Consider the following 25330-nt stretch of genomic DNA (forward strand, 5'->3'; position numbering starts at 1 on the left):
GCCCCCCCCCCCCCCCCCCCCCCCGCCTCTCTTCAGCTGGCCCTCTCCCTGTCCCTATTCCCCCCACCCTCCACTTAAACAAACAAAAGAACCCGTAAAACCCTTGCCCCTTCTAACCCTGGAAGAAGCCTGTCGGGGCAGTCACATAATGATTGATCAGAAAGCATCCTTCATCTGGGAGGTTTAGGGAAAAGAGAAATGAAGAGGACCGCCTTGTCCCGAAGGGCTCCCAGACTAACTAGGGGCAGGCAAACAGACAGCTCCTTCTCCAAGTCAGCGAAAACTTGGAATCCCTCAGGACAGACCTCCACCCAAGCGAGGAAGACACAAGACCCCTAGCATTGCAGACCAGGCAATCACCGGCCACTCAGAGCTACTGAAAGTAGAGCCACTAGCTGAGATGCAGGCTCTGCCTGGCCTCTGGGATCAGTCAACAAACGCTTGAGCTCTGCACACAGCCTAGTATTGAGGGCCAAGCCAAAGGAGAAACAGCCCTTATGGGAAACAGCCCTTATGGGAAAGGGACCAGAGGAAGCTGGCCTTGTACTGATGCCTTCTGCTCCCAAGATGCTGTACTGTGCAAATGGATGATAAGATGGCCTCCATGGGTCATAAGTGTGGCAGGGGAAGGCAGGGGTGGAGCAGAGGGAGCCCTCACAGTGTGCAGATCCCCTGTGCCTAAGACGAGTCCAAAGGGTCTCCCCATCTTTCATCATCAGGTACCTACTAGGCAGATAGTGCCGGCCTCCTCTGTACTTTGGAACACTGCTGTAAACAAGACAGACTACCCCCATCTCCAAGGACAGACAGCCTAGTGTGAAGATCTCACGAAGAGTGGAAACACCAGTCTATGATCTTGAGTCCAGGGAACCAGTAGCCATGGCGAGAAGTCACGACGTTTGGAAATTACTATACAAAGTGCCCGCTGCTCCCTGAGCAAGCTTTGTGGTGTGTGGGGGTGGTCCCCGGTAAGCTGTAAGCTCCTGACACTCACTTTGGTTCCCCGCCCGCAGGTAGGCCTCTGGAAGAGCCAGTCCGGCGTCCCTGAAGCCGCGGCAGTGGAGCTGCAGCGAGCGCATAGAACGCTGGCAGCAGCAGAGGAGCGCATAGGGCAACTCCATCGCGGACAGGTGGAGGTGCGGCTGCGCACAGAGGAGGCCAGGCAGGCGGTGGTGCGCAGCCTGCAGCGTGTGCGTGAGCTGGAGGAGCTCGCGCGGCGCGTGCCCTGCCTGCAGCTCCAGGTGCAGCGGCTGGAGGCAGAGCTTCGACGCTACAGGTGAGCAAAGGCACAAGGTAAGGCCAGGTCCTGTTCCCCAAACTAGACGTGCAATTCTGCCCGCAGGCAAGTGTTCATTCCTGTGTTTGGCCTTTCGTGCATAGGTTCTTGCATTTCTTAATTCATTATGTACTCCATTACTGCCCATCCATCCAACCCCCTGTTCACCCACAAAGTCCTTCTATTTGTGATCCATAGATTACAATCATGCTCTTCAATTTGATCCTGATAGTTGCTAACTGACTGCACACAGTGCCCGCCCTAAGCAAAGAACTTTATGAACTTAACCTCAGTTAATTTTTAGGACAGCCCAGTGAAGAAGGTCCAGTTATGACCACATTTTTCAGATGAGGAAACAGGTTCATAATGACCCCTTGTGCTAGCTGGACCTGGGCAGGAAACAAAACTTGGGACCAAGGCTACAAGTCTGGCAAGGCTACTGACAGATGTGTGACTTTGCAAAGTCACCAGCTGTCCTCCACCCAGTTGTTCTTGGGAGGAGCAGACTGGAGTCCCTGAAGGCCACAGTGGCCTTTCGGTTCTGCCTGGCTGTGCTGGGTGCTCATTCTTTCACATAGCAGGATGGGTCTGCCTCCCTGATCTGCACAGCATTTGAGCACCCTCTCTGTGCCAGTGTTGTGCCTGGCAAGGGATGTGACTGTGGCTAGGACAGACCAAAACCCCCATCCTGAGCTGCCATCAGTGAGCATGTGACTTCCACAGGAACAGATGTGAGGCAGTAAGCAGGACACATGTTGGGGGAGGTGCATTCCTGCTGCTGGCTTAGCCTACCCCCTGCCCCAGAAGTGGGACCTAAAACCTGAGAAAATAGGAACAGTAGGGGCAAAGGCCACTGCAGCACATTCCAGAAACTAAAAGGAAGTGAGCATGGCTGGGAGAAGGCTGGAGAAGCCAGGAAAGGCCAGGCCACCTAGAGCCTGGAAGGTAGTATAGCCTTTATCTGTCCCTTAAAAATGTGAAGCCAGGATGACTCAAGCAAACTGTATTTGAGTAAAGAACTACCATGGCTCCAGCTGTGACAGAGGGAAGAGACAGGTAAAGAGCTGGAGATAGCCTGGGGGAACCAGTGGGAGGCAGGTCTCCCCTCACAGGGGTATGGTTTGGCCCAGGCTAAGGCAGGACAGCCCAAAGGAGTGGCTTTGAACTTGTGTCCTCAGAGGAGGGACCACATCCTTGATTTCTGAAGCACTCAACAGCTGGGAGAGGCTGACTCAGGCTAGCCTCCTACAGCTCCAAATATTTGGATAGTTGCTTCCTGTTTACATAGCTGATGGGCTACAGATCAGAGCTGGTTGGCATAAGGCCCATGTTCAGCCTTGGAACGTTGTCCATGAGGAGAAACAAATGGTCTCTTTTGTTTTGCCTTAAAGTGACAATTAATCATTTATAGCATGGTTATAGACAATTGCAATGTCAGAAAGCTCTACACTAGAAAGGTAGATTCCTATCCATCATACCACTTGATCCCCACAGGACTACCATACAAGGCCTTAATCCTCATTTTATAGGTGGGGGGGGTGAAGCTGTGAGAAGTTAAACATACCTGAAGCCATGCAGCCAAAATGTGGAAAAGTAAGGCTTGCCTGCCCCACAACCTGTACTTTTTCTTTCTACTCTACATTTTTTGTTTTATTTGCTTCATGGCTATAAGATGGCTACAGTGCCTGCAGGCCTTGCATCCAAGGAGCTAGGTATCCATGGAAGGTCTAGGAGCCATTCCCCTGCAGATATTGACAGGTGACTGCACTTACTTTAGTCTCTTTGGTATTGCTATAGTATCTGAGTTTCCAAGAATGTTTTATAGCTGCTGCTTCTATTGTGGTGATGAGCTCCAGGTATGCTGTGTAATTTTGCTGTAAGTCTGTCAATGGCAGAGCTACGGACTCAGAGTTTTGGCGTTTTTCTCTTGCCTTCGCCACAGCTGGTTTTAGCTAGACCATTTTTTTTTAGTATTTTTATTGAGTTTTTGTGCATTTCATACAATAGTTCTTAATCAAATTTAGACCCCCTCCCCAACCCATACCTTCCTATCCTCCCTGCCCCCCACCAGACCTCATGAATTCTGTCATATATGTTAAGTCCTATCCAGTCAAACATTCATACCCAGATGTCCTTCGATACAAGTTCATCCACTGGAGTCTAGTCAACCTATCTAGAGATCTTAAAGAGGATCTACTCTCCCTCACCCAGCAGTAATCAGTTGCCAACAGTCCCCAGGCTAGAGCCAGGGTCCACCACCCATTTACCTCACTCCATACTGAGCTCTTGTCTGAGTCAACATGGGTCTAGTTCATTTTTAAAACTGGTTTCTTAGTATGGAGTTTCCTAACTGGAGGGAGAGATCAAGCCCCATACCTAGGAATTAAATCCCAAGGCCTGGGGGTGGAATTTTTATCCTCCTGGTTCATTCAAACTCTGACTTCCTACAGGAACCTTTTGTTAACCCAGCAAGTTGTCTTTTGTATTTGACCCCTTATGGGCATTTTAGTACCATCTCCTGCTCCTGGAGACCTCTTCTTGCTTTTGACTTTGCTTCTGTATTCTTTTACATAGTTATATTTTGCCCAGAATGTCTGCTTACTTATAGATGAAAGGGAATGTCCCATAATGCTTCAGTCAACCATCGTGACCACCAACCTAAAAATATAGAGCAAATAAGCAATTGGAAATCACTTATTGATTCAACCATATTTTATAAGGCTCCACTTCACCCTCCATGGACCATACCCTGTGCCAAATCCCTCAAGAGCACAGAAATGGAATAGAAACATTCTCTGTTCTCAGATGGTCTCCTGGACACAGGGAGCAGCTCCTGATCACATGTGTTAGGACATAATGTGTCATGTGCAGAAGGACCACAGAGCTGCCACTCGTACCTCCAGAGTTGTAGGAGCCCAGGTCAGACAGAAGTCCCCAGGTGTCAAAAGGACTTGGGCCTCCAATGAGTATAAAAGAGCCCAGAAGCCTACCTAGCCCAGCCCCAAACTGCTGAGACAGGCAGCCCTCTCAAAGGGAGTGCCCTTCTCATCCTGGCCACATAGTCCTGCTTTCCCAGAGCTGGCCTCTCTCCCACCTCAATTCATGTGAGCTGAGATCTCGGCTTCTTCCTCAAATCCCTTAACACAGTCCACCTGGGCCTAGCACAGTCTTCTACCTCACAGACTATTGATGTAAGATCACGTTGCAGTAGGAAACAGCTTCCTAAGGAATTGCATTGCCATTCATAAAATGTCATTTAACCCTCCCCAACCAATATGCTTCACTGGCACCTCAACCAATTTAGACTCAACCGTACATATCCACCTCTCTCCTATTTTCTCTTTTTTCATTCCTATCAGCCAGTTCTTTTGGATAAGCGCCAGAAAGCTTAACTCAAACTGACTTGGGTGAAAAGTAAGTCAGTTGATTGCTAGAATTGAAAAGCCTAGGCATAGTTAACATCAGTTATGACTGAACCCAGGTGCTCAAGGCATGCCACCAATATGCTGAGGCTCTGCTTTACTCTCAAGCAAGTTCTCTCCCAACACCATGGGTTGTCAAGGTCTGATCTCTTGCCTGAGCCATCCCATAGAAGTCCAAAACCAAGTCTCTATGTCACCTTGGAAACGTGTCCCACCTTGAATGCATCCTTACAGGCCAGGATACTTTGATGCTCTTATTAGCCAAACCTTAGTCACATGCTTGCTACTGGAGCCAGAGCAAGACCTGCCATCCTGTGGGACCCTCCCAGGAGAACCAGGAGAGAGTGTGGATGCATACAAACATGCATAGAACTTAGCAGTTAACGTTCTCACAGCCCAAATGCCCACTCTTGTCTCAGAAACAGCCCATTTGAGGTTTCTGGAGACTGTGGGAAGTGAGGCCCAGGGAGGGACCCGGTCACACAGCAAAGGCTTGCCTCTGTGTCAGATTTCCTGGCTGCAGATGCTTTTGGGTAGTTGTCAGTGCTTTCTGGGACAGGTGTGCAGAAAGATCATCAGTCCAATGTCCCTTTCCCTAGTAGGGTCCTGCAAGGAAACAACAGGCTTGGCGCTTCTTGATTCAGCCCTAACCCAGGACTGACACACAGCAAGACTTGCATGAACAACTGCAGGGTGGCAGGAATGTGTGGATGGATGTTGTCCTCAGAAATGTCTCAGCAGGACTTCAGCACAGGCAATCCTGAGTGACCCAGAGTCCTGACACTGAAGGGCAGCACTGCTCCTGGGAATGATCAGTGGTGTCCAAAGGGGAAATTTCTGGTAATTTATAGTGTTCCTTCTCTTGAGCCTGCCCTTGCTCTACAGGTAGCCTTCGGGACACCTGGGCAGGAACTCAAAGAGCCAGCAAAGAAGACAGAACCCCCTTCTCCCACTGACCACTGAGTGGGGCCCAGGGGCTGACCTGGCCTCTGTGGGTTTGTTGTCAGGAAGATGAAAAGGCCAGAAAAGGAAGGAGACAGAGGGCAGCTTGGTCTTCGGGCCACCATAGAAGATGAGGCCATCCAAGGATTACTTCCTCTCTTTTCACCCATTGCAGCAGCCTGACCTGAGCTGGAGGCCAAAGTTAGCCAGTTAGAAGAGAGGCAGAAAGAAAAGCAAGGCAAAGCCTAGGGCGTCTGTCCTATTGTCCTTGGAGGCCATGTGGGTGGTCACTAGTAGGAACAGAAGCCCTTCTTTTAAGGACAATGGAACCAGCCCAAAGCATAGAGATGCTGGGGAGAGGCCCAGGCTCAGCAGCCTGTCTGCCCCAAGTTCAAATTCCAGCTTTCCCACATGCTATGCAGGACCTCAAGGAGTTATCCCTGCCTCTGTGAACCTGGGTTCCTCACCCATTAAGTGGAGTGAGCTTCTGTTCCTCAATCTTTGCATACATACTAAGTGGGAAGAGGAAGGAGTGTTGGGGAACCCTGCTGTTAAGGTCGACTCCTTTCCTAGCAGGGGCTTCCTGCTCTCTGCCTGACCTGGTTTGGAAAGTGTCTCCAAGCACAGATGCCTGGCCTTATTTGGAACATACAGTTTCACATAGATACCACCAATAAATTCACCCCAGGTTTTTTCTATATGATAATTAGGCATTGCCCTATAGCCAGATGATAGGATCCCCCACCACATGTAAATAAAGCATACTATGAACACCTATCAGCTGAAGTTTTGGCTACCATCTCCACCCTATATTCCCCCCCCCCACCCCCACTGAATAAATGAGCTGTATCACTGAAGCAGTCTCCCAGAAACTCTTTTCCGACTGGCATCCGACCCCATTCTTCACTTCTGCTCCCTTTGTTCTTGTGGTTCAGTGGCCAATGGCCCACAAGGGGAGAGAGAGACCCACAGAGGAGGAACGGGGCTGAGCTGTGGGAGTGTGACCGCTCAGCAAGTCCACTTTCTACCAGGAGCCTCAATTTTCTAACCTGCAAAATGAGATGAGAACAATATTAACACTTAAGACGTGGCTCTTAAGTGCTAATGTGTATGAAGGACCTGAAATAGTGTTGAACATTGAGAAAACGCTTCATATATGCTGGAAATTGTTTATCCCCTTATCACAGTACCCACCAGATGGAGCATGCCCTAAACAGTGGTGGTGGTGGAGGTCATATTCAGAATTCCACCTCCAGATAGCTCTCTGGCGATGGAGACAGCACAGTGTGTGACATGGCACAGAGCAAGGCCTGAGTCCTGCTTACTGGGGGTCAGACATCTTATGGAATGCCATCATCTGAAGTAGATATTGAGGGATACATAAGAGCTTTCTGGACACTGTAGATTGGGTTTCACCACCCTGTGTTTCTTGGAGGACAGAGAATGGCCAGTGCTTTCAGCTAGCAGCCCAGAGATATGCCCTGTTTCAATTCTGGGGCCTTGTTCAAGCTAATAGGGATGCAAGCTAATGATATCCACATAAGCTTATAGTGGAGATGTGAGAGGCCCTGGTATATAAAAAGGTTTCTGTTGTAGTTGGAGTGTTCAGAGTGGACAGCTGCAGGGAAAGCAGCCAGAAAGGAAGGCTGGGGTGGCAAAGGCCCTGACCGCAAAGGGCTAAGGTACAAGGCCTTTCCCCCAGAGAACAAGGGAGGCAGAAAAGGGCTTAAGACAGGGAGCAGAGCAATCAGATCTAAGTTTCTAGGAGATACCTCTGGCTGTGTGAATGACAGATTGGGCAGGGAAGGCAGTCTAGAAGTGAGGAGGCTGCTGAGAACCTACCTCTGGGCCCAGGAAGAGGGCACCATCAGTGCCCAAGAAAGTAGGGAGCCTGAGTCACTCTGTATCCCAGACTGCCTTCCTCCTGTAGTGGATGTAGCTGTGGCCAGACTGAAGCTAGGACCCCTCCCCCAGTAGAGGGGCAGCTATGGAATTCTCATCATACCAGGGCAGGACAGGCAGGGCAGGGCAGGGCAGGGCAGGGTAGGCCCACCCAAGCTCTCCCTAGAGCACTAGGAAGCTGCTGTGGATAGGTGAGAGAGGCCTGGGTAACACAGCACATGAGACCTCTGAAGTCAGTGACAGTGAGCACTGTGACACATAAGTCTCATATGGGTCAAGAAGCCTGTGTCACAAACAGTGACCAGGGTACAGGCTGAGGAGGAGGGCATGTAGTGAATGGTTTCTTCAAAACCCCCAGGAGGGGAGAAGCCTTGAGTAAGGGGGTCACCAAACCATCCCATGTCACCCCTACAACCACAGTCAGCTGCCAGCAGCTTGTAAAGCTGCCTCTAACAGCTATCTGCCTGGGGCATAGCTTCTTACTGCAGTCCAATGCCGCTTGCTATGCTAACTGCAAGTACCATGCATGGCAGCAGCCAACACCTGTTAAGGATGACTGAGTGCTGTGGGATGAGCTTGCCAGCAGCACAGAACTCACCTGACAGTGGTTACAGCAAATAAGCCTGTCATCAGCTCATCAGAAGGAGCCTGGAATGAGCTACAGCAAAGGCCTCTGAGTGTTCTGGTCTCACAGCTGCATCAAAGGCAGATCTGTTCTCCATCCAGCAAAGTAAAGCCTATCCATAGGCTACTAGTGGATATCTATGTAATCATTGGACCATCTCAGGATGCAAAGGGGAAGCCCTAAGGGTGAGCAGCCCATCCCAGCCTCTGGAGAGGAGGCAATGAGGTGGAACCTGATGAGTTGGCCAGAGCACTGTACTTTCATTCCAATACTTGCCCCCTTGCTGTGTTTATTGGAGGACAGAAGCTGGACCCAAACTCTCAGCTGGCAGCCCAGAGATATGCCCTCTCTGAAGTCTGGGACCTTGTTCAAGCTAATATGGGCACAAGCTAATGATATACACACAAGCTTATAATATATGCACACACCATTATGTACACAAAGTAATAATATATGTAATACTGCTACGTGCAGAAGCTAACATGTGCAGTAAATGTATCCTTCAAAGAAGGACACAGCCAAGAAGGGTCAGTGATCTGCCCAAGGTCACCAGCAGTCCAGGAGCATAACTCAGACTGGACTAGGTCTGGGTGTAAGCTTGACCTGGTCAGGCCAGGGCAGTCACACAGGGCCGAGGTTGCCTTTGGCCATGACCACCTTGTCTACTATTAGCTGTTTTCTCATTGATGTGACCAAATACCTGACAAAAACATAAGGAAGGGAGGGTTTATTTTGGCTCAGGATTGAAGAGGGAATACAGTCCATCATGGCATGGGCGGCATTGTCATGAGAGCAGCTCCAGCTGTGGTGGACAAGAGTGGAGCCGATCACATTGTGTCCACAGAAAGCAGAGAAAGATAAATGTAAGTGCTCAGCTCTCTGTCTTTCTCTGTCTCTCTGTCTCTGTCTCTCTCTCTCTTCTCTTCTCTCCCCCTCCCCCTCCCTTCCTCCCTCCCTCCTCCCTATTTTTATTCAGTCTGGGACCCCATTCCATGGGACAGTGCCATCCACATTCACCATGGGTTTCTCCTCCTCAGTCAACACTTTCTGGGAACACCCTCACAGACACTCCTGAGATGTGTCTCCTAGGTGATTCCATATCCAGCCAAGCTAACAAAGTAGATTAACCATCACATTCTACATGCTTTACAGGTTCTTTAATGACTGGAAAGTCGTACCTCACCCTGTGTGTCCATTGGCTGCCTCATCTAGAAAATGGGAATAATTTCAGTGCTCCCTCCTCATTGGGTGAGAATTAAGTGAGATAATGTCCAAATTGTACTCTTCTGTGATAAAACACTGACCAAAAGCAACTTTTGGGAAGAAAGGGTTTATTTGCTTTGTAGGTTACAGTCCACCATGGAGTGAAGCCAAGACAGGAACCTGGAGGCAGGAACTGAAACAAAGACCATGGGGAAACACTGCTTAAAGTCATTATGTAGACCAGGATGGTCTTAAACTCAAGAGATCTGCCTGCCTCAGCCACCTAAGTGTTGGGATCAAAAGTGTGGACCACCACACCCAGCCCAACTACAGCTTTCTTATATAGCCCAGGCTCACCTGCCAAGGAACAGCACCGCCTACAGTGGGCTGAGCCTGGCTATATCAATTAGCGATCAAGAAAATGCCCCACAGACATGGCCACCGGCCAGTCTGATGGAGGAAATTCCTCAAAGGAGGGTTCCCTCTTCCAGGGTGTGACAACAAAGATTAACCACTAAAGATAATATACAGAAAGCATTTCTACTTGTGTCTGGCAAGTGATAAGCATGCAATAATACTGTCATCAGTTGGCTCTCACCTGCAGGGAGCATGCCGCCCTACACAGAGCATTCATAGATCTGCAGTGGGAACCCCCAAGCCCATTACCTCATACACTTTCCCTCTGTCTCATCTCTGCCTCTTGTTCCTTGGATGTACTTCTGTCTGGGAATATATCTATAGGGAACTTGATTCATAACTTTTCAGATTTTGTGACCCAATTCCCTGCATTCCTGCACCTGTAGATAAAGTTCAAGGGAAGAATATTGATTATCCCACCCTGTGTCACAGCCTCCCATGTGCTAGAATACTCCAGTGGTCCTGAAGTGTGAGGAAGGGTAGGTGGGCATGGGGGACAGCAGCTCCTCAAAGGAAGGGGGGTACTGTTATCAAGACAAGAAAATAAAAGACACAGAAGACAAAAGGACTCCCCACCTCACATAATTCACCTTGCATCTCAGCCTCCAAGCTGACGCTAGACTTTTTAATGGCCTGTGATTTTCCCAAAAGTCAGGGTACACATTAGTGATCTCCATCATTTAGGGTGGTCCTGTCCACAGAGAAAAAACTTCATGTAAGGAGGTACAGTTCCTGGGGGAGGCCAGGCATGTTTTGTGCCTCAGGACAGCAAAAGGGTGGCATTAAGTCTCCTGCCGATCACAGCCAGGGAAGTCCTAGAGGATTTAGGGAGTGGGTGTCACAGTCTCCACTTTGCTCTGAGGTAGGACAGTCTTGTATAGACAAAATAGCAAAAAAAATACGTGTAGGCTTTCTCTGAGTGAAAAGAATTCTTTGTTGGATTTCTAGTTGCTCATGACTGAAACCACTCAAACTGCCCTGTGACAAAAGAGATGGAAAGAAAAGGAGGAAGGGAGGGAGGGAAAAAGGGAGCTTTATTTATCAATTTATTTATCACTGATACCCAAAAGGTAGCAAGAGAACCACCATTAGCACCATGATTGGCCCTTGTCCTCCCCCCAAAAAATAGAAAAAGCTTCTCTTTCCCAGTAATTCCAACAAAACATTCTAATTAATTCATATTTTACTGACCTGGGCCATTCCCATCCCTGACCCATCACTGGTACCCAGAACATGAAATATGACTAGCCAGACTGGACTCGTGAAAATCCTCTGGACCAATCACTGGCCCTCTGGTTGACCAGACTGGAGTCACCTGTGTACCCTGGCTCTGCCTGGGTCACAGGGACCAAGAACACAGGAATGTGGATTCTCCGAAAAATAGTGTCCCATCTCTACCCGACAGCTGGGGCTGTCATAGACCAGGTGATCCCTATTCCTCTTTTCTGCTGCACTAGGAGAACCTGACTGACTGGCCAAGGAAGGGCTAGGGTAGCCTCATGCTAAGGAAGACTACACCGAGGCAGGCCATTCCCAGGCAAGTCATATTGAGGTGGGTTACCTAGAGGCAGCCCATGGACTGTCTGATCTCTGCTCTGAAGTGGTATGTGAGTAGGTACTCCTGAGAGGACCTAGCAATCTAGAGAAACTGAACCACCCACAGTCAGAGGCCAAGTGAGTGTGGTGTAGTGTTCTTCACTGTCTTTTCATGATTTTCTGTGAGAAACAGTCATTGGTTTTTTTTCTTTATTTGACCAAATTCTTTCAAGGGTGCCAGAGTCCCAAGCTACCCAGGGAATGAATGATGGAGACAGCAAGAGTGGCACAGTCATAGCCTTGTGGGCTTCCATTCAGTGGAAGCGGCGGCTCCGGTTGCTGAATAGCACACCTTTAGCCTCAGTTCTGGAAACAAGGCTTCTGACTCTGTCCTCAATTTCTCTTCCCTCTGGGTTGCCATTCCCATTTCTACCATGATACTAGTCAGACTGGATGTGCTCTGTCTCTAGCAGCCACAGTTCAGTGTTTGAATCTGCCTTGCCCACTGCAGGCAGCTCCCCTCTTAAGTAATATGGAAATTCAGACTGCATGTTGGCTGGGTAGTTCAGTCTGGGCCTGGCAGACCCACTGCAGAACTGCAGAGCCAGCATGAGCTCAGTCTGCATCATCTACAGAGATATCATATGACCCAGATGAGAACAAGCTATACAAGGTGGGGGCAAGGGGAAGGATGTCAGGGAGAGAGCCCTGGATGCTGCCCCTGTGGCTCCTATCGTCCCTCTGAGCCCTGGGGAGCTTTGGCCCTGCCTCTGCCCTGCCTGTTCCTCTCCTGCCCAGCCTGGCTTATCACTGCCCCTGGAATGGCTGTCCTGGCTCCTACCCAGTGCCTAACTCCCTTCCAGCCACTGACCATACACATGGGGTCAAGGTGGCTTTCTGAGCACCCAAGGGAGCCATGCAACTTCCTTAACCACAGCCTCCATGGCCCCTTGCCAAGGCTCTCATGATCCCAAGTGATCCAGTCTCTGGCCTCAGTTCTGCCAGGCACTTACTGCATTGCAGCCACCAACCCACTGGTCCCTCTCTGTAGCCCCTGAGTTAGGCTCCCTCAGCCATCACAGGACTACTGACCATCCAGTTGTCCCACAGATCTCAGCCAGATGCCCTGCCCCACCATAACAGCCCCCTGTTGTAACCATGTCCTTCCCATCATTCCTTTGTCTTTGTAACAACTTGCTTAAGTCTGTCTCCCAAGGAAGGCTAAGCAGTGAAGTCAGGAGCCAGTCTTGCTAAGGACAGGGCTGCACAACAATGTGTTGTGAAGGATCAGAGAACAGCATCGGCAGTGAGCTGCAGGAATGGAGGACTACAGCCCTGCACAGAACCAGAGATGAGCCAGATCTGCTGGATGCTTCCTTGGCGCCTGCCCAAGAGGGGCAAGAAACAGACTTCAGAGATGAGCCCCTGGGCTATCCCCCATGCTCCCCTTTGTGATCTATGTCTAGCTCCTCCTTGGTGGCACCCTGCTCTAGCTCTTCTTCCTGCTGTCGTTCTCAAGTTTTCATACACTGGTCTCAATTTCCATGCAGCTTCTCGGGAAGTGCCTCACAGCAAAGGAAGCCACCGTGTGGAACCTCCAGGACCTCCAGAGAACCACCTCCTGTGACATTGTCCATGCATGCCAGGAGAGGCCAAGCCCAGAAGTGGGGTGATATCCATGCCATACCTTGGCTTTGGTGTGGAATAACAGCATGTCCCTTGAGTCCATTCACAGGTTTCTTGTGGCTGCTGTGGAGGTACCTTGTAGGTGTATTAGGTCAGTGTTCAGTTAGTTTGATTTCAGATAGAGGAGGTGATGCTGGGACCATCAGGCCTCACAAGCAAGGCTGAGGCTTCTGAGTGAGAAGATGCTCTTCCTATGGACATAGCCACCTGTGCCATGCTGTGAGCTCTAGACCGCCTTCATCCCTCCCTTCAACCTTACCTGTCAGGTCCCCACACTCATAAGACCATCTTACTCCAGGAGGTAAAACCTTGCTGGAGCTGGCTATAGACATGATATAAGTCCTCACCCACACCCTCTGGCTGAGCTGGGCTCTGACTCTACAAGGCTGAGATGGGTGGAGATAACATAGGTGCAGGGCAGGGCCAGTATATTGGCAGAGTACCTGGCATAGGCAAGACACTATGCCAGTGGCCTTGTCTACACAACCTCATTTCAACCCCAGGCAGTACTGTAAGTGGTTTAGTAATTATAATGCTTTAAGCTGAAAGACACATGAATCCAACTCAGAGTGACTTAAATAATAATGGCATTTGTGACCTCAAATATAAAGTTCAGGAGCGAGCAGTTCGGACAACTAAGAAATGTTTTGAAGGATCCATGTCTTCACCTTTCTTAATTCATCATCTTGCCTGCCAGAGCCTTTGTAGTGACAGAATAGCTGCCATGGCTTCAGCCATCACTGATACATCCAGAAAGAGAAGAAGAAATGTTTCTCCTTAGGCTTTCCTTTTCTCAGAGGTCCTCATGGCAAATTTACCCTCACTTCTTATTGGCCAGAATCATTACACATGCCTGTTCCTAACCAACCTCTGTTAAAGAAAGAAATCACAATTGTCTTAGAACAATCATCTCCTCTCTGAAAGCCCAGAGCCACTCCACCTGAGGTAAGAATCAAGGTGGTGCTAGCACAGTTGGGTGTGACTAGGTAGGACATTTGGTTTCTACTATAACTGTAAGTAATAACCAAAAACTTTCCAGGTTGAATCAGGCATAGTAGTGCATGCCTTTAATCCCAGCACTTGGGAGACAGAGACAAGTGGATTTCTATGAGTTCAAGACCAGCCTGGTCTACATAGTGAGTTCCAGGCTAGCCAGGCTACATAGTGAGACCTTGTCTCTCTTTTTTTAAATTTTATTTACTTTTATTTTATGTGTGTTCTTGTATTCCTTGCATGTAGGTAAGTGCACCCATGTCGTTCAATGCCCACGGAGGTCAGAAGAGGCGGTCAGATCCCCTGAGACTGGAGTTACAGACAGTTAGCTGCCATGTGGATGCTGGGATTCGAACCCAGGTCCTCTGTAAGAACAACCAGTGTTCTTAACTGCTAAGCCATCTCTCCAGCCCCAAGACCTTGTCTCAGAAAAAAAAAAATTTCCATCTTGAAAGAGCACCCAGTCTATGGTTCAGAAGTCTGAGCAAGCTGGGCTGGTTATGCCTTAGGCTGTCAGGAAACTACAAACCAAGAATCCTTGACTGGGTTGGGGGAGGAGGGGGAGGGGCCCTCTGGGGAGGAATCTGCTGCCTTGTCATTGGTGTGTTGGCAAAAGCCAGTACCTTGTGCCTGTGGTACTGAGAGCTTGCTTCCCACTGGTTATCAGCTGTTCCTCTGTTACCCTATCCAGGTGGGTCACTCCATCTTTCAGCCAGCAATACCTGCCCAAGTTCCCATTACACTTCCCCGTCTCTGCCTTCCTCCTCCATAACAATGGGAAGAGATATATTCTGTAAAGGGCCCTGCATGGTTAGGTGAGATGGTCACCTACCCTGAATGACACCACACTGCCTCACACAGAGGTTCCCAGCCAGGGTGTGGCATCTCAGAGTCCATTCCTAGATGTTTCGTCACTGCAGCCATGACCACAGGGGCCTCAGTGACAGCTCCCCACAGCCCTCAGGATGTCCTTCTGTCCCAGTCAATGGGTGATTTATCCCAGGGCCTCAAGCAGCATTTCACAGACCCAGTTGTTGGTGCTGGCCTGGGGAGCAAAGGTGAAGACACTGCTGTCAGTTAATTAAACACCTGCTCAGATAAGCGTAGCACAGAGGACAGAACTCATCACTTGGAGTCTGCACACACAACCCACTGGCCCAAATCCAACCCCATGATAGCTTTGGACAATCTACTGAGAATTATTTTTACATTTTTTTAATGGTTGAAAGAAACCTCAAAGGGACATTTCATTGTGTGAAATTTCATGAAAGTCAAATTGTAGTGTTCATGAAGATTCTCTTAAAACACAGCCATGTTCATCATTGTTTGTGTATTCTCTTTGGCTGCCTTTGTGCTTCAACAACCACATGTGCTTCAAAGCTCAAAATATTTACAGAAAAAGTTTGCCAACTCCTGAATTAAATGATAGAGGCAGGCTGGGGTGTAGCTCTGTGGCAGAGTGCTTGCCCAGCATGTGCACACACTGGGATATATCCATACATATCCATATATACATGCATGCATAGATGTATACATACATAGATGCATACATGCATGGCAATGTCCTTATGACTAGAATGCTGCCTTGGTGCCATCATGTCTGCCAATGGGACATCTCACATGCTCTGAGTAGGATATTTGGATGGTGCAGGGGCAGGAATGGGCTTCCCACCTCTCTTCTCAGCTCCTTTCTTCCTGTGATATCTGTGGTCTCTAGTCACCATCCTGACCCTCAGCTCATTGTTCATGGATTCAGTGGCCAATCACAATCTGAAAGTGGAAAATGCCAGAAATAAGCAATCCATGAACTTTACATTGCACACTTTACATTGCACAATTTTGGGGCAGAGTAATAACATCCCATGCCATCCTGGTATCAGCCCTTTGCATATCTGTGCTGCATATACCACCCACCCATTAGTCGTCCCACAGTCCTCTCCACTGGTTGACTAGGATCACAGGACTTGTATTCAAGTGTCCCTTCTTTTACTTAAGGCAATAGCTATTTTAATATGTTGTAAGCTTTTGCTCTTGACCTCTTGCTGAGCCTGGTTTATAAACTCTACCTTCTCACAGCTGTGCAGTGGAGGGGACGTGCATAGCAAGCTCAGAGTGTCAGCAGTTTCAGGCATCTACTAGGCATAACACAGAATCCCCCTCAGAGAAGGGACTCTACCTTCCCCTAGGGATTCCTGCCAAATATGTTTTCCATTTGCATAGATAGCAGCTCTCTCTCTCTCTTCACTCTCTCTCTTCCACTCCCATCCCCACTTCAGTGCCTTTTAACTGCTCAGTACTGAGTTTTAGACTATGTTGCTTGGTCCCTCTGCTCACAGTTTCTCCCATGATGGTCTTCCATCCATCCCTAAAAAGGGCCTCCCGCTCCTGAGATGATACCAAGAGAGCATCACCTCATATGCCCCAGCAAGTCTGGTGTGGCAGCATCCAAAGGGCTCTGCTGGATCAAGGGGGCAGCTCGCATCCACTGACCAAGAAATGCAGGCAGTCCTGAATGTGCTGTGATGTGATCAGGTTCTTTTGTCTTGTGCCTTTTGCTTTTGAAATGAGTTGTCCACCCCTAGGTCACAAAGCCATTCTGCTGTGTGCTCTTCTGTTTAATTTTCTTTCACACTTAGGTCTTGAGTCCACCCAGAGTCCATCCTTTAAGGGGTGTGGACAGGGAGTCACTTCAGTTTTCCCTACATGGCAAGTATGCTGTCTTCAATCACATGTGACTTGGAAGCCCAGCCAGGCCTTTCATCAGTGCTTATCTTACTGGTTTCAAATAATTCTTCTGAGAATTTGGGGCTTTCTTAGTCTGTTTTCTGCTGTATAACAAAATACCTGAGACTGGGTAGTTTCTAGAGAACATAGGCTTATTTGGCTCACTGTTCTGGGGATTGAGAAGCCCTAGAGCATGATGCCAGCATCTGGCATGCTGCAGCAAACATAACACAGGGCATTACATGGGAGCTGGGAGATAGGAGAGCAAGCAAGCTCAGTGTCACTGACTCTAACAAAGCCACTAACACCACCACAAGGGACCCACCCATATGACCTCATCTAACTCTAACCTCCTCCCAAAGGCCCTGTGTCCAAACACCATCAACATCTTCTGTTTGTTTGTTTGTTTGTTTTTATGAGTGTTTTGCGCTCCTGTATGTAGATGCATCACCTGCATGCAATGCAATGCCCATGGAGTTCAAAAGAGGGCGTTGGATCCCCTGGAACTGGAGTTATAGTTTTTAGCTGCCATGTGGGTGCTGGGAACCAAACAACTCTGCAAGAGCAGCCAGTACTCAACCATTAAGCCATATCTCCAGCCCCCAACAACATCTTGACTTGAGAAGTAAATTCCCAACATACATATATCAGACAGCACATTCACACCACAGCAGGGATGGTGGAAGAAATCTCACTTGTGATGTATTTTGTCTATATGAAGAACAGAATTGTGTTCTGGGTTCAGATTATTTCAGTATAAATGGATTTTTTTACCACAGTGAACTGAGCTAAGGTTCCACAGTGAAAATTATAGTTCTGGGTAAAATGACTGTAAACTGGTTACTTACATTTTAACCCTGTCAGTGGATGTGAGCTGTCCCCTTGATCCTTTGGGTTCATAACCATTAATAGAGAGTGCCTGCCTAACTGAGATGAGGTAGAAGGTTCTTTCTCTATGAGCTCTCCACATGGTAGCCAGAGCCAGGTGTGGCTATTGCATATTGGAATGTTGCTAGAATGTCTGTGTATCTAAAGAACTGTTTTTTAGCTTTGCTTAATTTTAATTAATCTAAAAACAGCTATATCTTACTGGTATCTGACATACTAGACAGTGTAGATCAAATTTCAATCATTGGGCCAGTGCTAGGGAAAAGAAATGAAAGATGGAGAAGGCCCAGTGGACATTAACAAGCCATGACTAGGGAGGGAGCTGGCATCTATTGAGTACCAACTGTGTGTCAGGTCCATACAGCCTTCACCGAGCCCCAATTCCCATTTTATAAGCTGGGTGACTTCCTCCCTCAAAAGATGGCAGCCCAAGCTACAGGCCTGACCCAAGGTAAGGCAGATATAAACCAGAACCCCAATCCTGTGAGACCCCAGAGGAAGGGGACAGGATGGCAGCAGGCAGCCTGGGGACCAACAGACAGGGACCTTGAATGCCACCCTCACAGGACAAAGACATATTGTTATGGCTAACCAGCCATGTGCCTGTCCACAGGATGGCACCATGTGAAGCTGCCATGACCAGGCCAGGATTGGCCAATGGGACACAAGGCCAAGATCAGGGAGAAATCAGGAATAAGAAGTCTGCATGGAAGCTGTCTCCCCAAGGTCACTCTGGAGGTTGTGGGAGGGTGACGAGACAGTGCTTCTCACACCTGGAATCCTTCCAGGAAGATGAGCTTCTGGGTCTCACACATGCAAGGTTTCTACAGGCCCTGCTGGACATTTGTGTGTGAAACACTTGCTTCTGCTATAATGATCTGAGATCAAAGTTGAACTCTCTGATGGGTACATGATTCATTTTGCACATTTTTAATATGCAAGGAATCTTCCAAGAATACAAGGCTATGTGAGTTGAGGGAGGTTATACTTGATTCTTTTTGGAGAGTTGCTCATCTGAACAATTTCAGACAGTGAAAACTGTGGTCCTTAAGTTATACTTATGTCCCTGTGAGTTGTGTGTTCACCTATCTATCTTCCTATCTGGGTATATTTTCTTAGCCCTTATTTCAAAATGCCAAAAATGGGGAAAGTATCAATAGCATTCAAGCAAACATTGCTCTGTCCCTTTTAAATTCAGACTTGCCCGTTATATGTAGTTTCAAATACCTGAAATCTTCATTATATCTGAGTATTTCCACATTGAATTATAGTATATTATAAAATCCCTTTTCTTTCTTAAGTGATTATTACTACATAATTACATTAATTTTTCAAAATACATGTTAAAATTGGGCTTATTTTGATATAGCAGAGAAATGTTCTAAAATATGTCTGAATTAGTAAGCTTTCTAGAATAACAAAATACCAGAGAAAGAGTTGGGCTGGGGCTAGCTCAGGGTAGAACATGAGTTTAACATACGTGAGGCCTTCTGTTAAATCCCTAGCACCATAAGGAGGGCGTGAGGATTTGGTTTATAGTCATGTAGGTTCCAGTTCATGATTGGTTAACCCTTCTGCTTTGGGCCTGTGGTAAGATTGAACAACATGGGGGTGGGAGGAGAAGAGGGCAATACAAAGTTGCTTATCTCCTGGACCATGAAGCAAAGAAAAAAAGAAGGGGCAGGAGCCAAAAAATCCCTGTCAGGAGCACACCCCAAATGACTTGACTTCATTTCATGGGGCCCCACCTCCTGAAGACTCCATCATCCCCCAGTAACACCAAGCCAGTTCCATAGGGTTGTGGCCTCAGACTGTTAGGGTTGGGATACTGGGCTACTTGTGCAAAAGAAGCCTGGCAGGGAAGAGTGCCTCTCTAACCTCACCCAAAACTGCCTGTTATTGGTATTTAAACATTTGCCAAACTCTAGACATTCTCCCAAGACCTGAGACATTTTTTCCATATGTACATAGTATCTGTATTATTTAATTACTATTTTCCCTTACATTGGTACACACGTTTTACTGTTTTTCCTCTCTCTTTTTGCAGTGCTGGGGATAGAACCCAGGTCCTCACACATATTAGGCAAAGTCTACCAGTAAGCCACACCCCACCAGCACAGCTGGAATAATTTTAATAATTTTAATAATTGTATTGCTGTCATAAATGAAAAGCTAAAACCAATGTGCTCACTATTTTTAGGGGACATGTAAGTAAATATGTTGCTGAATGCACACAACCTTCCCATTCGTCTGAGTACCCCCAAACTCATCCCAAACATCAGTGAAGGCAGGCACTCCATGTGTTTAAAGCCCCATTGATCATTTCATCATCATAGGAAACTCCAGGGTAGAGCCCCCATAATGTTCACAAGTGAACCAATGGGAAAAATGAAATGAAGCAGCTCAGAGAAGGGGAGGGGGCTGTGGAAGTCATACAGCAAAGCCATAGTTCTTCAGGGATTCCAAGGAAGGAGTCTTCAGGAGGAGCTGGGAGCTGCCAGGAAGGAAGGGAGGAAATGTCAACATCTGGGCCTTGTCAGACTATGTAAGCCCAGGGCTGGCAGCCAGATGGACTGCAACATGGAAGGCATCAAAGGATCACTGGGGCTCCAAGAGAGTGCTGATGTGGCCAGCTGGAGGGAACACCCAGCCACATAGAGGGTCTGTCAGGAAGGCAGAGTGGTGGCCACCAGGGCTGGTGTTCCCAGAACCTTACCTAGCCACTGGGAAGGATGCAACAAGGTCTTCTGGACCATGAGCATCCTGACAACTCCCAGAAGCACCCTTACTCCACTGAGGCTCCCAAAGGGGAGCAGTACAGGGTGAAGAAAAGGTCCCCCTAGGGATTTCAGGCCAGAGAAGGACAGCATGGATGCTGTCTCTCAGTGACCGAGCAGGAAGGCCCAAGGATTGATAGAGCTGTGGAGGAATCGTTAAATTCCGGGTATCAGACGCGCTCACAGGGCCCTGGGGAAACAGTTCTGCCTCTGCATCAACCCTATGCTTCTTGGAAATTTCCAAAGTGTGTCCTTCCTTCCCATGATCATGCCTCAGGGGCCTCGTCTTCCCAACTCCATTCATGTGACCAGACAGCCTCTAGGCCATGTCACACTGGAGCTTCCTTTCTTTTCCGCCTAATGAGCCAGCCTGGAGCAAGGACTGCTGGTAGATGTCAGCTCTTCCATTTCTGAGGTTGCTGTGGCTCTCATGACTCCATTTCCTTATGAAATGGGGACAATTACATTAATTATTGCTATATTTTAGATATAAAATGTCCCCACAGTGTTCACGTTTGGACACTTTTTCTGGATGGTTATGGAATCTTTAGGAGATGAAGCCTTGAGGCAAGAAGTGGCCAGCTGGGGGAAAGAACTCATAGGTTATAGCCCAGCCCCATTTCCAGCCCCAGTTCCTACTTCCTGGTCCACTAAGATGTAAAAAGCAGTTGTCTCACATTCCTGCCACCATGGAGTGCCCCCCCACTCCTCCACACACACTCCAAGAAACTGTGAGCCAAAATAAATCTTTCCTCTTTAAGTTGTTGCTGCTAAGTATTTTATCACAGTGACAAGAACAGTAACTAGCACAGGTATATTCATAGGTTGTTTAGAGGGAAATGTTTGAGTGCTGAAGAGGTTGGTGAGAGACAGGAGCTGCTGGAATGTGAAGTGGGGCAGGAAGGGACACTACTTTAAAAGTGGCCAGTTCACTAATGAACATTCATGTTATGTCAGATTTCTTTTCTCTATTCTATGAACTTGTAATTGCAGGGACGTGGAAAACAAATGTTCAAAACATAAAGATCTTGGAGTATCAAGGAGATTGACAGGGAATGAAGTATGTTTTCTAAAGTCAAGGAGGAGAGAGTCCTCAATTAAAGGCTTTCAGGGACAAGAACAGAATGTGTAAATTTAAAGTATCTGAAATTAGTCAGGTGGGGTGGAATATGTCTGTAATTTCAGCATGGGCTACAATAGTGAGACCCTGTCAAAAAAGAAAGAAAAAAAAGGAAACAATATAAACTTTAAAAAAAAATCACTCATAATAAGTCCAGAAGTCAGTGGCTCCAGAATCCATTGGCTCAGTATCTAGAGATGTTTGTCCAACTACTCGGTGATTCTCAGACATTTGGTCATGGTCACAATATGGCTGCTGCAACCCCAAACATAGCACCACCACACAACCATGTCCAAAAGCAGAAAGGGCATTTTCTGTCCCAAAACTCTTTTTTCAGAAGGTTGAAAATCTGTCCCATAGTGTCTGCAGATTTTTGCCTTGTATCCCAGTTTCTAAAATTGAGTTTCATGTCTGTTCGTGGCATGAACTATTTACAAAGAAGGCTAGAGCATATCTTAAAGTTCTTCCTGGCCTCTGGGAGGCTGACTTTGCTAGGACAATGGTGATGGGCCATGGATGGCTTACCTGTGCCAAGTGAGAAGGGTGGCCCACCTCTCAATACCTGTCACTCCCCTACCCACAGGTCAGAGGGGTCCCAGATCCTAAAGCCCCAACAAGCCAGCCCACAGCCAGGAAACAAGAATGATGAACCCGAGGCCAGCAGAACCAGAGATGCAGATACCACTCCAGAGGGAGCCTGGCAGTCAGACAGCAGCTGGAGAAGCAGAGCCCCAGGCGAAGGTCTGTCCCCATGTGTCTAGCCTTGCTGCCAGCCCCACAGTCAGTTGCTGAGGCTGTGCCTCATCCTGCTTCAGGGGCTGCAGCATCAGAGCCACCTTCAGGCCCCAGAGAGAACCCCACCCTTCTACTCAGACTGGCTTCCCGTGCCCACAAGGGCCTGTCCTCAGACATCTTCATAAGAAACTGGACCTTGGAAATCTGTGGAGGCACTGGGTCTCCATCTCTCACTCCCAATCTCAGAGCCTCTCACTTTGTTTAACCTACTATCTCTACCCTGCAAAGCCCTACCCAGCTTCCCAACCAGGTCACATGTCCTGAAATGGAACTGATGCTCACCCTTGAAACTGTAGACATATCCCCATATGTCACTTAAGAAACAGAAGAAAGCAGAGCTGTTTCTTATAGGTTCCCATGCAACTCCCCAGGGGCCTGGGCCAGTCACAGAGAGAAGACAGTGCCACCATGGTGGCCTCACTCACAGGCGTTCCTCTGAGGAGGGCTGGCTGGTTCCCATGCCAGGTCTCTGGTCCCCAGATCTCCTGCTTCTCCAGCAGAGGATGAGCAGCTGTTCCGCTCTGTGGAGGGCCAGGCCGCCTCTGAGGAAGATGAGGAAGAAAAGTGGTGGGAAAAGTCAAGGTCCCCAGAGGTCCAGGCCAAGATGCCACTGGCACAGCCCTTGGCCTATGTGAGCAGGTAGGTACCTAGCTAGCCCTGGGCTGGTAGCAGGGACCAAAAAACACGAAGGCCCCAGGACAGCAGCCTCGCCTTGCAGGTGCCATCACACATGCGTGAACATGAGAAACTGATGGCCCTGGGTCACAGCCTGGCTTGGCCACCTGACATCACCGCTGGTGGTCAAGCTCCAGAGGTGGCTAAATATCCCAGAAAGTGCAAGGGTAAAATGAGATGACCCTTGAGCACAGAACTCATGGGTGGATTTAGTTTCCACCAGCTATTATTCCCTTGATCACTGTCCCAAAACCTTCTCCACTGCTGTCACTTTTGGGCTATCCAAACTGTCACTCCCTGAAACACAGTTCACTGCCCCCATCCTCCCCAGTCTGGCCCTGGGTTGATTCATTTTCAGCTACCCATTGTAGCTACACCATTTCAGCTACACCATCTTAGAGAGGAACAAAGATGGGCTCAGTACTCATGAAGATCTCAGACAATTTGCCTGACTTTTCCGGGCTTCAGTCTTCTTGTCTCAAAGATGAGAATGTAAGTCTTTATGAGAACTTGAGGTCAAAATGTGGGTGGGTAGGAGGGTGTTGGAGAGGTTGTGGGTGAGGCCTCTGACAGTTCCTCTGAGAGACATAGGAGGATGCTGAGCAGACAGGCTCCATGCTGACATCCTCTTCCCAAGGCTGGAGCACCTGAAAAGCAGGTCCCTGCAGCTCTGCCCTCTCCTCTGTTGTAGGTGTGAGGACCAGACAGCTGAGAACCTCAAGACGTCCTTTGGCCACTGTGATAGTGCTGACCATGCCTGCACCCTGGAGCTGGAGACCCATGTCACCAGGCTGGGGGAGCAGCTGCAGTCCCGGGGCTGCAGCAGGGAGGCCCTGGGGACAACTGGGGAGGAGGTCAGCAGAGTCCTAAGATCCCAAGAGTCTCACAGCTGGAGGGACTGTGATCCCCTAGCCCATTCATAGAGGTGTAAACAGGACTCAGGAGATGTGGTTTCCTCTGGTTTCATTTTCTAAGAACTTTTGGTTGTAAATTACAGTATCTCATCCCAGATTAACCTGAGTGCAAAAAGGAACTTACCAGGACTTGGAGCTGAGGACCAGCAGCAGGGGCTTCAGGCACACCTGTATCCAGAGGCTTAGACATGATTATCTCCTGTCTATCGCTCTGGAACCTCAGCTTTGGGTCAGAGATATTTTCCTATAGTAAGCCCTGAAAATCTAAGACTCAAAGGACACAATGTTAACAATTTAAAGATCTTAATTGGCTCTATTTGTGATTCTAGAATCTGGCAACACATCAGCCCATCAAATAGTGAGGTCTAGTAGGCGGGCAGGTAGACAGGAAAGGGCTGAGAACAGAAGAGCTAGCCACTTCAGAGCTGTATTCCCTGTAAGGCAGGTCAGGGAGGTAAATGATGGGTAACAGGTAACATCAGGTTCCCCCAGGCAGAGCTGCAGCAGATGGTGGAGACAGAACATCTGAGGATGGAGCTGCAGATGGTGGAGACAGAACGAGTCCGGCTGTCACTACTGGAGGAGAAGCTGGTAGATGTGCTACAACTCTTGCAGAGGCTCCGGAATCTGGTGGGCTCTGGGGGATGGAGCAGGTGGGGGCTGGAAGTGAGATAAGGGGCCAGAGGAAAGCTGAGGGAATGAGAAAGGCCAGGGAAGTCTAGACGGGACCCCAAAGACACTAGAAGAGCCTGCAGGGAGCCAGAGGAGGCTGAGGTGGGAGCCTGATGGGGAGACTGTGTGGCAGATCCAGGGTTCTCAGTGGGTGCTTCTCCACTAACAGATAAAGAGTGGAGACTCAGAAAAGTCACCTGGAGAGGTGTGGGGAATCCCAGGTCAATTTAGGAGGCTGATACAACTGTGATTAAAACCAGATCTGGCTGGCAAGATGGCTCAGAGGGTAAAGGCACATGTTGTGCAAACCTGGCAACCTGAGTTCAATCCCTGGAATCTATGTAAAGATAGGAGAGAACCAGTCACACAAGGTTGTCCTTGACATACATCATGCACGTGCGCACACATACACGCACGCGCACACACACACACACACACACACACACACACACACACACACAACCAATAATAAACCAAAAAAGCTGGGAGTGGTGGCGTACGCCTTTAATCCCAGAACTCAGAGGCAGAGGCAGGCAGATCTCTGTGAGTTCAAGGCCAGCCTGGTCTACATAGCAAGTTCCGGGATAGCTGGGGCTACAGGGAGACCCTTTCTCAAAAAAAACCAAAAAAAAAAAAAAAAAATTTAAAGACCAGAGGGGATAAACACAAGAATTATAAAATAACATCTCTTTTAAACATGGCTACGAAATTATTAAAGAAAAGACTAGCAGACTGGCCACTGTGATGGCTCATCCCAGCTGCC

The 25330-nt window shown here is 48.4% G+C and overlaps 1 protein-coding gene across 2 annotated transcripts in view; it reads left to right on the forward strand.

Annotated features, from left to right (window-relative positions):
• Efcc1 (EF-hand and coiled-coil domain containing 1) overlaps positions 1 to 25330 on the forward strand; it is a 31145-nt gene that overhangs the window by 820 nt on the left and 4995 nt on the right. The window contains exons 2-6 of one of the 2 annotated variants that reach the window (XM_029561315.1): positions 1014 to 1276; positions 22095 to 22252; positions 22804 to 22945; positions 23673 to 23835; positions 24388 to 24525. In XM_029561315.1, the coding sequence (XP_029417175.1) occupies positions 1014 to 1276; positions 22095 to 22252; positions 22804 to 22945; positions 23673 to 23835; positions 24388 to 24525 (864 nt within the window). The remainder of the gene's footprint in view (positions 1 to 1013; positions 1277 to 22094; positions 22253 to 22803; positions 22946 to 23672; positions 23836 to 24387; positions 24526 to 25330) is intronic. The other variant, XM_008828538.3, reaches the window with a different exon arrangement.

The sequence above is a fragment of the Nannospalax galili genome, unplaced genomic scaffold (genome assembly GCF_000622305.1).
Source record: "Nannospalax galili isolate Female #2095 unplaced genomic scaffold, S.galili_v1.0 scaffold332, whole genome shotgun sequence".
Classification (NCBI taxonomy): domain Eukaryota; kingdom Metazoa; phylum Chordata; class Mammalia; order Rodentia; family Spalacidae; genus Nannospalax; species Nannospalax galili.